At 44.4% G+C, this 12,126-nt stretch overlaps 1 protein-coding gene across 3 annotated transcripts in view; it reads right to left on the reverse strand.

Annotated features, from left to right (window-relative positions):
* LOC139278916 (E3 ubiquitin-protein ligase RNF166) overlaps positions 1–12,126 on the reverse strand; it is a 63,637-nt gene that overhangs the window by 20,277 nt on the left and 31,234 nt on the right. For all 3 annotated transcript variants that reach the window (XM_070898181.1, XM_070898180.1, XM_070898182.1), the window contains exon 2: positions 2,472–2,628. In XM_070898181.1, coding sequence (XP_070754282.1) covers positions 2,472–2,628 — 157 coding nt within the window. The remainder of the gene's footprint in view (positions 1–2,471; positions 2,629–12,126) is intronic.

Here is a 12,126-nt window from a genome sequence, read left to right on the forward strand (position 1 = left end):
TCCATATAAACTCTCATACCCATATTCATGGCCACCCCTTCGACCTTTCCATCTCACGTGGTCTCTGTACTCCCACGGTCTCGATCACAGACAAAGCTATCTCTGACCACTTCCTTCTATCTCTCAACCCCCATTTTTCCCGAGCCCTTTCCAACCCTACTTCTTTCTTTGACCATCCCTGGAAAAAAGCTCCCCACATCACTTACAAATGCACTTTCAACTCCTAACTTTCTTATCCTATGGCTTCCATACTTCTCCAGCTCATGGTCTGCTCAACCACTCCCTATCCCCACCTTTGATGCCCTTGTCCCCAGCAAATCTTTTACTCTCTTCCATCCTGAATCCTATCTCCGCTCCCACAAGTCCAAAAGGTGCAGACCTAAGCATATCTGATGTGTAATTGGTTTAACCATCCATTACCATCATCATCATCATAGTCCCTCGAATCGAGGATGACTTGTTTCCACGCCAAAACGTTCACTGGTGTTTCAATGAAGGACCTAATATTCCAGGTCCAGAACTAAATCTTGAAGGGTGGATGCCTGTGCGTGGATTTTTTTAATGTATGGTGGCCGTTGCACAACAGCCACCACACGGCCTTGACAGAGCTAGGTCTTAGTCCAGTAGCAAGGATTAACCAAGATGACTGGAGACCAGCTCTGCTGCACGGACCTTGTGTACACACATATCATAAGAACATAAGAAATAGGAGCAGGAGTAGGCCACCTGGCCCCTCAAGCCTGCTCCGCCATTTAATAAGATCATGGTTGATCTGATCATGGACTCAGCTCCACTTCCCTGCCCGCTCCCCATAACCCTTTATTCCCTTATCGCTCAAAAATCTGTCTATCTCTGCCTTAAATATATTCAATATCAGCTGCAGCCTCCACAGCTCTCTGGGGCAGAGAATTCCATAGATTTACAACCCTCTGAGAGGGTTCCTCCTCATCTCATTTTAAATGGGCGGCCACTTATTCTGAGATTATGCCCCCTACTTTTAGTTTTCCCTATGAGTGGAAGTATCCTCTCTACATCCACCTTGTCGAACCCCCTAATTATCTTATATGTTTTGATAAGATCACCTCATTCTTCTGAACTCCAATGTGTATAGGCCCAACCTACTCAACCTATCTTCATAAGTCAATTCCCTCATCTCAAGAATCAACCTAGTGAACCTTCTCTGATCAGCCTCCAATGCAAGTATATCCTTCCTTAAAGACGGAGATCAAAACTGGACACAGTATTCTAGGTGTGGCCTCACCAATACCCTGTACAGTTGTAGCAGGACTTCTCTGCTTTTATGCTCTATCCCCCTTGCAATAAAGGCCAACATTCCATTTGCAGTGTGGGCTGGCCCATGCTGCCCCTGGGCCCTCGCCGTTGCTGGGCCCCGAACTCACGCCTCTCCTGGGCCCTGATCACGTTGCTCCACGATCACTCGCCGCTCCTATGCCCCAACCTTGTCGCTCCTGCTGTACCTGCCCACGCTCCAATCAGCGACCTGGATCTTGGTGATGTCCAATCCAGTCGCCCTCTTGGCTGCCGTCGCTCTTCTGCTCCAGCATGTGCTGCTCCCTGGATACCATTAAATAACATTCAAGGGAAGCCTTACAAAACCCTGATGGCTGGCAGCTCCTTCTATAACAATAATCATCATATCCGTCAGGACTATACCAAGCATTACTGGGCCTCACTCCTCCCCTCTACCAAAACTGCTCACTACACCAAGATCATCCTCTAAGGCAAAGATAACCCCCGGCCTTTTTTCTCCACCACCAAGCTCTTTAAAACTCTCTCCCCTGCCCCGACACCTCACCTCCTGTATACACCATTAATGTAGCTCCTCAAAATGGCCCAAAATGCCAGTTATAAAATTGCCCATCCAGCAATTTGGAGCTTTAGTTTTCTGGCCCCTGCCTACAGAGCAAGACGCATGCTGGTAGTGGGGTCCTTGTAAAATTTAACTAATGTTTCTGAGCTACAGAATTTCATGGCTTGTAAGAGCTTGTAAGTAGCTAGTAATCTCAATTAAAAAATACCAACTGAACTAGACAACTAACGATGACTAAAATCCCTACATTAAAATCTTTGATAAACAAAAGGACTATACCATCACAAAGTCATGCAATAATATGCAACATTAGACTAGTGCAGACTGCATTATTCCACTAATTGTACAAAGCTACAGAGCAAGAGAATGATCACATTGCCTGCCCCCAACATTTACACTATCAAAACAAGTAATTGTGTTGTCATCTCAATGTATTGCTGAAGTAGGCAGAAATAGCGAATGATTCCAATCCCATATGTATTTTGGAAGGTCACTATACTACAGCACAGGTCAATAAACCGTTTGGGGATTGTAACCTACATTGAATAAATATAGACATATCATTAATTTTATAAACCAGATTTTAAAAAGAAACTTAATCCTCCAAAAGTATTGCATTACATGGTTTGCTTTAACATACCTTTTTATTGCATCCTCGACAGGGAGCTTTATATGAAGAAAGCTGTTTCTCCACATTGGAGGCCTTTTCCACCTTTTTTGGATCAAAGGGCATACGGCAAAGTGGGCACAGAGGTGACACAACTTGGAGGCAGGGTTGTAAACATTCGCCACAGAACCTGAAAAAGAGTAGATCATTGTTAGCAAGCAATTTTCAGGTTACGCATTCTCAAATACTGTTCCCAATATGAGGAAGAATTAACTTTAAGTCAGAGAAAATCTAATGGAGCTTTTAATCATCAAGCCATTCGGCTCATTGTATTCATGCCGGCCGACAAAGAGCTCTCTAGCCAAATCCCACTTTCCAGCTCTTGGTCTGTAGCCTTGTAGGTTACGGCACTTCCAAGTGCACATCCAAATGCTTTTTAAATGCTATGAGGGTTTCTGCCTGTACCACCCTTTTAGGCAGTGAGTTCCAGATCCCCACCACCCTCTGGGTGAAAGAATTTCTTCTCAAATCCGCTCTAAACTTCCTATCACTTACTTTAAATCTATGCCCTCTGGTTATTGACCCCTCTGCTAAAGGGAATAGGTCCTTCCTATCCACTCTGTCTAGGCCCCTCATAACTTTATACACCTCAATTAGGTCCCCTCTCAGCCTCCTCTGTTCCAAAGAAAACAACCCCAGCCTATCCAATCTTTCCTCATAGCTAAAATTTTCCAGCCCAGGCAACATCCTCGTAAATCTCCTCTTTACCCTTTCTAGTGCAATCACATCCTTCCTGTAATCTGGTGACCAGAACTGCACACTGTCCCACCTGTGACAGAGACTGTAATTCCCATATTGGACTGTTCGGTCACCTGAGAATTCACTTTTAGAGTGGAAGCAAGTCTTCCTCGATTTCGAGGGACTGCCTATGTTGATGACATAGTACTCTAGCTGTGGCCTAACTAGTGCTTTATACAGTTCAAGCAAGCCTCTCTGCTCTTAGATTTTATGCCTCAGCTAATAAAGTCAAGTTTCCCATATGCCTTCTTAACTACCTTATCTACCTGTCCGACTACCTTCAGGGATCTGTGGACATGCACTGCCAGGTCTCTCTGTTTCTCTGCCAGGTCTCTCTGTTTCTCTACACTTCTCCATGTCCTACCATTTATTGTGTATTCCTCGCCTTGTTAATCCTCCTCAAATGCATTACCTCACACTTCTCTGGATTGAATTCCATTTGTCACTGTTCTGCCCACCTGACCAGTCCATTGATATCTTCCTGCAATCCGCAGCTTTCTTCTTACTTATCAACCACACGGCCAATTTTTGTATCATCTGCAAACTTCTTAATTATACCCCCTACATTCAAGTCCAAATCATTGATATATACCACAAAAAGCAAGGGACCTACTACTGAGCCCTCCGGAACACCACTGGAAACAGCCTTCCAGTCACAAAAACACCCATCAACCAATACCTTTTGCTTCCTGCCTCTGAGCCAATTTTGGATCCAACTTGCCACTTTGCCTTCGATCCCATGGGCTTTTACTTTCGTGACCAGTCTGCCATGCGAGACCTTATCAAAAGCCTTGCTAAAATACATACGGACTACATTAAATGCACTACCCTCATTGACCCTCCTTGTTAGCTCCAAAAAAAATTCAATCAAGTTAGTCAAATGCGGCCTTCCCTTAACAAATCCATGCTGACTGCCCTTGATTAATCTGTGTCTTTCTAAATGATGATTTATCCTGTCCTTCAGAATTTTTTCCAATAATTTTCCCACCACCAAGGTTAGGCTGACTGGCCTGTAATTAATCGGTCTTTCCCTTTCTTCCTTTTTAAACAAACGGTACCACATTAGCAGTCCTCTATACCTGTAGCCAGAGAGAATTGGATAATGATCAAAGCCTCTGCTATTTCCCCTTTTGCTTCTCTCAACAGCTGGGATATATTTCATCCGGGCCTAGGGATTTATCCACTTTCAAAGATGCTAAACCCTTTAATACTTCCTTTCTCTCTATGTTTATTTCATCTAATATTTCATACTCCTCCTTCCTGATTGCAATGTCTGCATCGTCCCTCTCTTTTGTGAAAACAGACGCAAAGTATTCATTAAAAACCATACCCACGTGTTCCACCTCCACACACAAGTTACCTTTATGGTCCCGAATAGGCCTTATTCTTTCTTTACTTATCGTCTTGCTCTTAATGTATTTATAAAACATCTTTGGGTTTTCCTTGATTTTACTTGCAATATTTTGTCATGACCTCTCTTTGCTTTCCTAATTTCCTTTTTAATTTCACCCCTGCACTTTCTATACTTCTCTAGGGTTTCTGCAGTGTTGGGCCCTCGGTATCTGTCATAAGCTTCCCTTTTTTTCTTTATCCTACCCTGTATGCCCCATGTCATCCAGGGGGCTCTAGATTTGTTAGTCCCACCCTTTTTCTTTAAGGGAAAATACTTGCTCTGAATCTTCACCATCTCCTCCTTGAATGCCTCCCACTGCTCTGTCACTTATTTACCTTCAAGTAGCTGTTTCAAGTCCACTTTGGCTAAATCACAAAATCACATCTCAGCTTGGTAAAATTAGCTTTTCCCCAGTTGAGAACTTTTATTCCTGGTCTATCTTTGTCCTTTTCCACAACTACCCTCAATCTAACTGAATCATGATTACTACGACCAAAATGCTATCCCACTGATACCCCTTCCACCTGCCCAGCTTCATACTCTAAATCTAAGTTCAGAACCGTCCCCTCCCTTGTTAGGCTTGCTACATACTGGTTAAAAAAGTTCTCCCGAATGCATTTTAAGAATTCTGCTCCCTCTATACCTTTCACACGAATTCTATCCCAGTTAATATGAGGGTAGTTCAAATCCGCTACTATTTCTGCCCTTTTGTTTTAGCACTTCTCAGAAATATGCCTACATATTTGCTCTTCTATCTCCCTCTGGCTGTTTGGGGGGGGGGGGGGGGTCTATAGTACACTCCCAGCAGTGTAATTGCCCCTTTTTTGTTCTTCAGTTCAACCCATATGGCTTCATTTGATGATCCTTCTAACATATCACCCTCCTTCACAGCTGTAATTGTTTCTTTAATCAATATTGAAACCCCACCTCCTTTTTTATCCTCCTCTCTTATCTCATCTGAAAATCCTGCAACCAGGAATGTTGAGCTGCCATTCCTGCCCTTCTTGCAGCTATGTCTCAGTAATAGCTATAATATCATACTCCCACGTATTTATCTGCGCCCACAGCTCATCTGCCTTATTCCCTAGACTCCTTCCATTTAGCACTGCCAAACTCCCTTGTTGTCTATTTTCTAGCCTTTGTTTCCTCTACCTTCCAAACTTGCTTACTAATTTTCTGCCTTCCATTTCCAGCTTATAACTTCTCAATAAGCCCTTTAATGCATAGTATTAAACACCCCACTTGGAGTTTGTGCATACTTAACAAGGAGGATTACCATGCCAAAAAAAAACTCACTCTTCCTTAATTAAATCAGGATCAAATAGTGAAATGAGAGAGTCATTTTTTCATGTATGCACAGTTATGTATGCACAGAAATCATCTCCTGCAGTAGGTCCAAACTAGATGCTATGGGCTAGAACCTCCACTTTTTTGCTTATCGCCCAAAAATGGGCGGTATTTCCGGCGTGAGCGGTAAAAAAGAGTTTTCAGATCGCCGGCTTTTCGTCCATTCTCAAACCATCTAGTCTCCACTTTTGAAAATGGGCGTTACCGCAAGCGATATGAAATGGGCGGTAGCGTTAAATTTTTTTGATCTCCTGCCGTAAAGTGTGGCCATCCTTAGCAACGGCATGACAACACTCGATTCCCGCGATTCTGGAGGTCAAGGATCATCATGACATGCGCAGAAGAGGAGACAGATAGAGGGAGCTCAGAGGGACTTGAGGCGTGGCTTGGCTGCTTTGGGAGGGAGGGAGACTTTAGAGCTTCACAGCAAGTAGGCAAACAAAAACTAGCTGTTACCAGCCACATATTTGACCGAATTTGGCCTATAATGGACAGAGAGGAGGAGGCATCACAGCACGCTGTGGAGACTGACGCTGGAGAGTGCAGTGAGCTGGGAGAGGAGCACATTGGAGGGCGCAAAAGAGCCAGGAAGTTCTCAGACAAGGCAAATGCCTGCCTCCTGCAGGAAGTCGAGTTACGCTGGTGTGATTTGACACAGGGAGGGCATGGGAAGCCCATCCCAAAGGCATACCAGAAGATATGGACCGAGATAGCAGAGGTGGTCTTGTCGGTGACCAACGAGGTGCGTGAGGGCAACCAATGCCGCAAATGATGGAACGGCCTTGTGGGATCCGCAAGAGTAAGTATTATATTGATTTACATGTACTTATGTATTTATATAATTTTATTTGTAACAGTCATGAGTGACTATCATCAGATGTGAGGTCTTCCACTTTTACCGGGAATGTTTTACTCAAAGCCTGCGGTCACGGTACACGTCTTTAGGTAAAGAAGGATAATTTTCATAATAATCATGATTACATCTGTCGGTTATGTGTTGTATCAGTGTCTGTGGCAGTACCTAGCAATGATATCACGCAATGATCTCATGCCATGATCTCATGCCATGTCGTTCTGTCACCTTTTACAGAAGAAGCTATTGAGGATGAGGTCCGTGCCGAGGCGAACGGGTGGGGGGCCACCAGTCCCCAGCGACATCACTGACATGGAGGAACGGGTGCTCGCACTCGTGGGGAAGCACCCCCAGACAGTCATGGACGCATTTACAGACCCTGAAGTGATGCCATGTGAGTAAGCTTAGACCATTGCGTAATGTAAAGTCAATAGATGCCACACCCACTCATATCCGAACAATTATATATGATAGATGATTTCTAAAATTGTCATAGAAATAATGCTGGCCTAATGAAAATCATTGGAATGCACAATGTGTTAATGGTCATGAAATGTGATGTCTGCGATGATTTTGAGAGCGGTGGTGCTTTTGTCATGCATATGCTGTGTGTAGCGCTAGACTCACCTTGTGATCCTAGCACCCCTTCTCCTCTAATAACCTCATTTGTGTTTTTCAGCTCAGCCAGCAGCATGTCCTAAGGCAAGACCACAGAGACCAGAAGGTGGGGGCACGGGGCAGGAGTCGACAGACGGTCCTATATTTGGTGCTGAGGAGCTCTGATTCTTGACGGCAATCTGCTGAGTCTGTTCTCCATGGAGGAGAGCGCGGATTTCGAGGAACCTGCATCACCACGCTCCAGAAGCCATTCCACCCCAAGGCCATCTAATGGTCCTCCGGTCATTCCTGCCTTCATTCTGGAGGTACCGGCCCCAAGCACCTCGCCACAGGGCACCCCTTTTGTCCCCAGGACGGCGCCGACCCCACGGAGGTCTTGTGGATGCGGCAGGTCTGTTCCATGAGTGTGTCATGACAGCGGAGAGATGGTACAATTGTCCAGGAGAACTGTAGATATTGGTGACCAGCTCATCGAAGCATTGGGGAGGCATATCCCGACAGCTGGCCACCATGACCGAGTACATTCCACGGATGGCGGAGGCCCTGGATGCGATAGCCAGGAACACTGCTGCCACAGGCCGCCCAATAGTCCCCAAGCGCGGCACTCCACCCCTAGGTTCCGCACCACCACTGCGAACGACAGATGACAGCAAGGACCAAGACCCAGTATCAGAGAATGTTGCCTCCTCGGCATCCCCCGCTCCAGTACCCGTGCAACGACCGCATCTGCCTTCATCCCTCCCAATGAGGCACCATCTGAGGAGCTCCTCAGCCAGGCGCCGTGGAGCGAGGCGGGGAAGGGGTAGAGGTGGGAAGAAGGGGAGGGGGGGGGGGGAAGGAAAGTGAGGTGCATGTCCACAGGTGATGGCGGTGTTATATGTCCATCTACATGTATGCAATTTGTTGCGATGTATGGGGGATGGGGACCATGCTCCTGCTTTGTCTTTGTATTCTGTGTTGCTGGACATGTTGAGCATGTGATTGATGTCAATGGTGGAAAAAGTGGGGTGTGGGCAGGGGTTAGGTGTTATTGCCTGTGATTCATATAATTTCAGACCAAGGTTGGTATAAAATTTTTGTTATTGAACATAACCTTGTTGCGCATTGTCTCAGATAGCTGCACCGTTACACTCTGTTGATTCCTTAACATGAAAGGGTTAAATACAACTTAACATCAATCAATGTAAACTTTAACTGGGGTGATGGGCACCATTATGTCTGAGCTGCACACACACAGCAGTGTGTCAGCGTTGTCACTCACATCAACGTTCTTTCAGGCAAATCATTCAGATTTCAGCTCCTCACGTAAGAGTGGGATTTTAAAAATGCCAGCCACACCGCTGCCATTCGTTCAGAACAATTTCATTTTTTGTGGCCGTTTTTTTGGGTGAGCGATATTATGGGCGAGGTGGGGGAAATGACGGTGGCCGATTTCCTGGGTGTTAGTTTCGCCAAATGTGCTCTTTACGAGAAAAAAAAGTGGGCAGGCGTTAATATTGAATTCTGGCGGTAAATCCTTGTGGAAAATAACGCTGGGCGATATTATGGGCATTGAATTCGCCCATTCTGATGATTCCGCCAAAATAAGTAATATTTTTCCCCGGCGTTAAGCACATGGGGAAAGTAACGCTCGGCGATAAGTTTCCGAAAAATGCCCGTCAGTTTCCTTTTTGTGCCAAAATAGGCAATATATGGACGTTATACGTCATTTCAGCAGTAAAACGGGCGTTAAGCATGCAAAAAAAGTGGAGGTTCTAGCCCTATATCCAATCATATAACTCAAAGTGTTCATCCTTATTTCCAATGTAAATACCACCAACTTAAAATAAGATATTTATATCCATAAACTATTTAATTATGTAGTAAGAATAAAAGAAACTTGTATTTATAGAGTGCCTTTAATGACCTCAGAATGTCCCAAAGTACTTTACAGTCTATGAAGTACTTTTGAAGTGTAGTCACTGTTGTAATGTAGAAAATGCGGCAACCAATTAGTGCACAGTAAGGTCCCACAAACAGCAATGAGACAGTGACTAGATAATCTGATTTTAATGATGTTGGCCGAAATAATGCCATGGAATCTTTTATGTCCACTTGAGAGGGCAGACAGGGCCTTCGTTTAACGTCTTATCTGAAAGAGGGCACCTCTAACAGTGCAGTGTTCCCTTAGCACTGCACTGAAGTGTCAGTTTAGATTTTTGTGTTCAAGTGTCTGGCGTGGAACTTAAAACCACAATCTTTTGAGCCAGAGGTAAGAGTGATACCACTGAGTCAAGGTACACTGTACATGTCTAGGTACATTTATTAGCTATGGCTCAGGCATGAAAGGACAGTGATGCTAAGGGAAATGTATTTCATCCTAATTACTTTTATTTTGTTCTCTCACTAGCCCTTTGGGTTCTTTTGTTTTTAAGGGGGTGGGGGAAAAGGGAACCAGGCAGTCTGTGCCCCACTTGCTAGGATTCCCACACACCCATAACTGCAGACAGGTGGCCAGACCTTGATTTGCCAGACAATTAATGCATGTGGCAGCTCCAATTCCCAAGTGAGGCCATTACAGCAGACCCAATAGTACCACTAAGATAGATGAATGCCTGATTAAATGTAATGTTGGATGTTTCCTCAGAAACACACCAGTCACAGTATGTTATGTTTCCAATGGTACCGCATGAAAGACATGCCAGAATGATCAACAGGAAGTGTATCCTAATTAGTCAAGCTGCAAGTAGGCATTGTTGCACCTATTAAGCAATGACTGTCTTTATAGGGGTGATTCAAGAGCCAGATGAAGAGTTGTACTATCTGGTGCAAGGACATCTCCAGTTAGTATACAACACAAGGCTGGCACAAGCAGGGACATCAATGATCAACTGTGGTCTCAAACTTGACTCCATTTGTTTGCTAATTACCAATGCTGACCTATGAGGAGGGTGCCATGGAGTGGCAGAGAGGGCCACCCTCCTTGCAACCACTTCATGCAGCATAAGGGGATAAGGGGTTATGGGGAGCAGGCGGGGAAGTAGAGCTGAGTCCATGATCAGATCAGCCATGATCTTATTAAATGGTGGACCAGGCTCGAGGAGCCGTATGGCCTACTCCTGCCCCTATTTCTTATGTTCTTATAGCCTCTATTTAAGTAACCATCAAACAGACGATTGGGTTATGGGTGTTCCTTCATTTGTTTGCAGGTTTGTCCTTGTACCTTGAATTAATTTGCTTTTAATTTTTTCCTGTCACTTCTTAGTTCTTCTCCTTTCAGCCTGGACAAAGGCTGCTAATGAATTGAGATGCTTTCTGAGTCTTCCCAAGCCTTTCAGAGTAATTCTCCCTCCTACATAGAGGGAAGTGCAGGTTTTTGCACAAAGCTTCCCACATCGTACAGCTGTGATTGGCACCTCTATGGAATATCACGTGTTCAGATCCTGCATTCTACAATACCACAGGAGAGGAAGGTTTTAATCTCTCATTTCTAACTCATCCTTACGTGAAGAAAATGTGTTTGTTAAAATACAGTGGAAAAAAATCATATACATCTCACTTTAGTAAACATCATACAGTATCGTGGGATTCAGAGATGCAGAAAACCTATTGATACTAATGCATGCCTTTAAAAAAACATAAACTCAAAGTCTGATCCCGCTCATTGAGTTGAGCCTGTAGTTGGAATATTCATTGGCATGAGAACAGAAACGTACTGCTGATGTGAGTTTTCTCTGGGCTTTATACAACATAAGCTTATTGCATCCCAAACTTACAGGACTCAGCTGTACAAAAAGCAAAAACGATTAGTCATTGAGGTCAGTAAGTGCAGTGTAGTCGTTTCCAGAACAATGTATTTGAAACAACAGGGCAGAGAGTCACAGTTCTTTTTCAGAAAACTACTTCTTAAAAATACAAACTAATAATAAATGTAATAGAACATCAATAATTTGCATTTATACAGCACCTTTAACATAGAAAAAACATCTTAAGGCACTTGACATAGAGGAGAAAAAGAGCAAACACCAAGCCTTTGTGGGAGGGTTAGAGAGGTTGCCAAAAGTTTGCTCAAAGATAAGGGTTCTGGAAAGACTTTTAAAAGCGAAGGTGCCAGATTGGATTCCTAATCTCCAACAAATCAGCCAGGCAACCTGTTCCTGACTGCTATTCAGTGACCCCTGCTGGAAGGGTGCATGTCTGGACATTATATAAGAAATAGGAGCAGGAGTAGGCCATACGGCCTCTCGAGCCTGCTCCGCCATTTAATACGATCATGGCTGATCCGATCATGGACTCAGATCCACTTTCCTGCCTGCTCCCCATAACCCCTTAATCCTTTATCGGTTAAGAAACGGTCTATTTCTGTCTTAAATGTATTCAATGTCCCGGCTTCCACAGCTCTCTGAGGCAGCGAATTCCACAGATTTATAACCCTCTGAGAGAAGAAATTCCTCATCTCAGTTTTACATCGGCGGCCCCTTATTCTAAGATTATGCCTCCTAGTTCTAGTCTCCCCCATCAGTGGAAATATCCTCTCTGCATCCACCTTGTCAAGCCCCCTCATAATCTTATACGTTTCGATAAGATCAGCTCTCGTTCTTCCGAATTCCAATGAGTAGAGGCCCAATCTACTTAACCTATCCTCATGTCAACCCCCTCACCTCCGGAATCAACCTAGTGAACCTTCTCTGAACTGCCTC

This window comes from Pristiophorus japonicus, chromosome 13, assembly GCF_044704955.1.
Source record: "Pristiophorus japonicus isolate sPriJap1 chromosome 13, sPriJap1.hap1, whole genome shotgun sequence".
Classification (NCBI taxonomy): Eukaryota; Metazoa; Chordata; class Chondrichthyes; family Pristiophoridae; genus Pristiophorus; species Pristiophorus japonicus.